The sequence below is a fragment of the Nanorana parkeri genome, unplaced genomic scaffold (genome assembly GCF_000935625.1).
Source record: "Nanorana parkeri isolate BGI_ZX_2015 unplaced genomic scaffold, ASM93562v1 scaffold3056, whole genome shotgun sequence".
NCBI lineage: Eukaryota > Metazoa > Chordata > Amphibia > Anura > Dicroglossidae > Nanorana > Nanorana parkeri.
In genome coordinates this window covers 10475-14705 of record NW_017309324.1, presented here as the reverse complement: position 1 = coordinate 14705, position 4231 = coordinate 10475, and the positions used below count along the sequence as shown (strand labels likewise).

General features: G+C 49.5%; 1 protein-coding gene across 1 annotated transcript in view; it reads right to left on the bottom strand.

The window, feature by feature from the left end:
- LOC108802716 (polyhomeotic-like protein 2) overlaps positions 1-4231 on the bottom strand; it is a 28186-nt gene that overhangs the window by 15474 nt on the left and 8481 nt on the right. The window contains exons 6-8 of the mRNA XM_018574573.1: positions 3796-3904; positions 1712-2031; positions 17-134 (exon numbers count right to left, since the gene is read on the bottom strand). Coding sequence (XP_018430075.1) covers positions 17-134; positions 1712-2031; positions 3796-3904 — 547 coding nt within the window. The remainder of the gene's footprint in view (positions 1-16; positions 135-1711; positions 2032-3795; positions 3905-4231) is intronic.

Genomic DNA, 4231 nt, shown 5'->3' with positions numbered 1-4231 from the left:
ATTGTACGACTCTCACCGTGTGGCTTGTCCTGCAGATGGTTGGTGTGTGCAGCGGCTGGTATCCGGGTCGGTGGCTGTCGGTGGCCTCGGTGCGGGTGGCACGATTTCTGTGGATTGTCTTGCTGTGGAGGAGTCTGCAGAAGGAGAAATTACACTTTATAGACATCAGTCACACACCCCGGCCCTCTCCATGGGGGGCTGCACATGCCGAGCCTGAGGGCCACATTGGACGTTGGGGGCCACGGATTGGCTCTTGTGTAATTAAAGATGAAATATTTATCTTGTGTGTCATATACAGGAGCCGTCCAGCCAATAAGATTGTCCGCACACAGAGCCCGCTCACCCTTCCCATACAGTGTCAGGGGCCACCTGTACACAGGTAAGGGCCCCGGGGCCCCACCATTCATAGTATCACTTTATGTAGTGTGTGCTGCCTTCTGTCAACTTCCTGTGCTCCCATTGTGCTTTGTGCCCCTTTCCCTGCTGCTTGGTGTGATGTCATCTCCCATCATGCATTGCTCCTGCCAAGCAGAGGCGGGCTCTGTGAGAGCGGTGACACAAGGCAGTGCATAGTCACAGGGCTGAGTGAATTGGTGTCAGCGCCTTGAGGAAGTCCGTCCTGTACACCTCTCCGATAGGTGAGATGAGACACTTCTAGATGGATCTCGTCATTAGGGGCGGGGCAGAACGTATGGCGGTCCCATCATGTGATCTCCATAACATGTACTACAGTGTTCTGTCCTGTGGTCATGTGACCCCCTTCCCGCAAAACATGTTTTCACTTAACTTAATTGCTATCAGAAAAGTGCTAACAAGCCCCGTGTGTGATGGTGATTGGAGGTGACAGGTTCTCTTTATGGAGACATCTGATACCTTCCCTGGCCCCCAATACAGGGGGTGGAGCCCAGCGCTCCCCAAACTGCGTGCCACGCCCCCCCCCCCAGAGGAGCAAGTGGTACACACGTGTGGGTCAGGTACGTAATGTCCTGAAGTGCTAACACCATCTACAGGTCTGTGTTCTGCTACATACATGAAGATCTGTGCATGCCTGTGTTCTGCTACATACATGAAGACGTGTGCAGGCCTGTGTTCTGCTACATACATGAAGACGTGTGCATGCCTGTGTTCTGCTACATACATGAAGATCTGTGCAGGTCTGTGTTCTGCTACATACATGAAGATCTGTGCATGCCTGTGTTCTGCTACATACATGAAGACGTGTGCAGGTCTGTGTTCTGCTACATACATGAAGATCTGTGCATGCCTGTGTTCTGCTACATACATGAAGATCAGTGCATGCCTGTGTTCTGCTACATACATGAAGACCAGTGCAGGCCTGTGTTCTGCTACATACATGAAGACCAGTGCAGGCCTGTGTTCTGCTACATACATGAAGATCTGTGCATGCCTGTGTTCTGCTACATACATGAAGATCAGTGCATGCCTGTGTTCTGCTACATACATGAAGACGTGTGCATGCCTGTGTTCTGCTACATACATGAAGACGTGTGCAGGTCTGTGTTCTGCTACATACATGAAGATCTGTGCATGCCTGTGTTCTGCTACATACATGAAGATCAGTGCATGCCTGTGTTCTGCTACATACATGAAGACGTGTGCATGCCTGTGTTCTGCTACATACATGAAGATCATGGCATAGTACAGAGCGGACCAATCACAGAGCGGTGTCCCCTCCTTCTCTGGGACTCACCACGGCCCGCGGGATCTGAAAGATGACGGCTGAGCTGGCCGGGAGAAGTCTGCACTGGACGGCGCCATCTTGTCCTCCGAAGGTTGGACGCTGCGGGAGCAGGGGAAGAACGGGGTTGGATTTCTGCTTGTCGGACTCCACGCATGAGGAAGCCGGTACCAGCGGAGCTTGGGATGTGATTGGTGGAGAGGAGAGACCCTGGGACACCTGAGGCTGGTGGGTGAGGGGCAGCAGAGGGCGGGGCTGACTGTGAGGACGGTTCTGGATGACCAACTGATGCAGAACCGGCTTTGGTTCCGGGACAAGCTGAGGAGGATAAGCTGCGAAGAGAAATATACACACGTGTCTATGTACATCACATGTATGATCACCGTGTAGAAGGAGAGCGGTACATATATATATATACACATCCCATGTACATCACATGTATGATCACCGTGTAGGAGGAGAGTGATACATATATACACACATCACATGTATGATCACCGTGTAGGAGGAGAGTGATACATATATACACACATCACATGTATGATCACCGTGTAGAAGGAGAGTGATACATATATATACACATCACATGTATGATCACTGTGTAGAAGGAGAGCAGTACATATATATATACACATCCAATGTACATCACATGTATGATCACCGTGTAGGAAGAGAGCGGTACATATATATATATATACACATCACATGTATGATCATCGTGTAGAAGGAGAGCGGTACATATATATATACACATCACATGTATGATCACCGTGTAGAAGGAGAGTGGTACATATATATACATATCACATGTATGATCACCGTGTAGGAGGAGAGCGGTACATATATATACACATCCCATGTGCATCACATGTATGATCACCGTGTAGGAGGAGAGCGGTACATATATATACACATCCCATGTGCATCACATGTATGATCACCGTGTAGGAGGAGAGCGGTACATATATATACACATCACATGTATGATCACAGTGTAGAAGGAGAGCGGTACATATATATATACACATCACATGTATGATCACCGTGTAGAAGGAGAGCGGTACATATATATATACACATCACATGTATGATCACCGTGTAGAAGGAGAGCGGTACATATATATATACACATCACATGTATGATCACCGTGTAGAAGGAGAGCGGTACATATATATATATACACATCACATGTATGATCACCGTGTAGAAGGAGAGTGGTACATATATATACACATCACATGTATGATCACCGTGTAGAAGGAGAGCGGTGCATATATATATACACATCACATGTATGATCACCGTGTAGAAGGAGAGCAGTACATATATATACACACATCACATGTATGAAGGACATTAAACACGCTGCCCTATGTCCTCACTGCTCTGTGTCATCTCCATTCCCGGCCCAACCACACGCTATCCCACCTGTAATGTGCCTGCACCCCCATGCCAGGTACATATGTCACCCCGGCCGGCTTTCCTGCATCTCCGTGTTTCATGACGGTGACCCTGGCAGGGAAAGTGCTGATCATTGCAGGGAGGGTTGTCACCATGGAGATGACTGCCCTGCCCCCCATACATACAGTGAGCGTGGTCACATTGTACAGTCTGGTGACGTGTTGGTCACACAAATGTATTCTGGATGATGAAAGGTCTAACATGGGAAGCGTCTCCGGACTCTTCATGGGGGGGTGTCTGTGTTTTTTAGCGTGTATTCATACGTGTCATTATAGCGGTGTGAATGGTCAGTAAATCTCTGCCTGTCACATGTGACTGGATCATGTACCCGGGAGAATGAAAAGAGCCGAGACCAACCTGCCGAGATGTAGAATCTCTCTCATCCATTGAGGAACGCAGCGAAGTCTATCACTATTGGGTTATACTGCCACCTACAGGAGGATTGGATACTGCAGGCCGGCCCCCTATAGCCCTCCTACTCCCAGCGTGCCCGTGTTTGGCCAGTGACCTCGGAGAATGGACTCAGTTTTACCAGCACCAAGCTCTCCCCGTACAGAGCCCTGTGATTGCAGCTCTCCAGAACCCCTGAACTGGACCTCCGGACACGGCGCTCGCTCTGCCTAGGTTGCCTTACAGACTCCATTCTGGTGAAACGTTTGCTGCCGAGCACTTTCCAGCCCCGGCGCTCCCGGCATCGCCGTGTTTCTGAAGACTCGCAGGCCGGAGAGGCTGAACACCAGCAGCTACCTCAAGTACACAGTCCACGGGGGAGCTTCACATGTAGGGTTGCCACCTTTTCTTCAAGCGAAACCCGAACACTCTAGCGTCGTGCGGACATTTTTTTTGGAAAATAACTTACAGCTTATTCATATGTAAATAGCGCCGCCCATTTATATGTAAATACCACAGTTGAGACTATTTTCAGTGGGGGCCCCAGTAGCCCCGATCTTAATTTTGGTTGCCCCTGTCTGCCTGACATCTTGTGTCCGGGTTTCTGCTGCCATGAAACCCGAACACAGCATTCAAAACCCGAACTGTCCGGGTGAATCCTGGACAGGTGGCAACCCTAC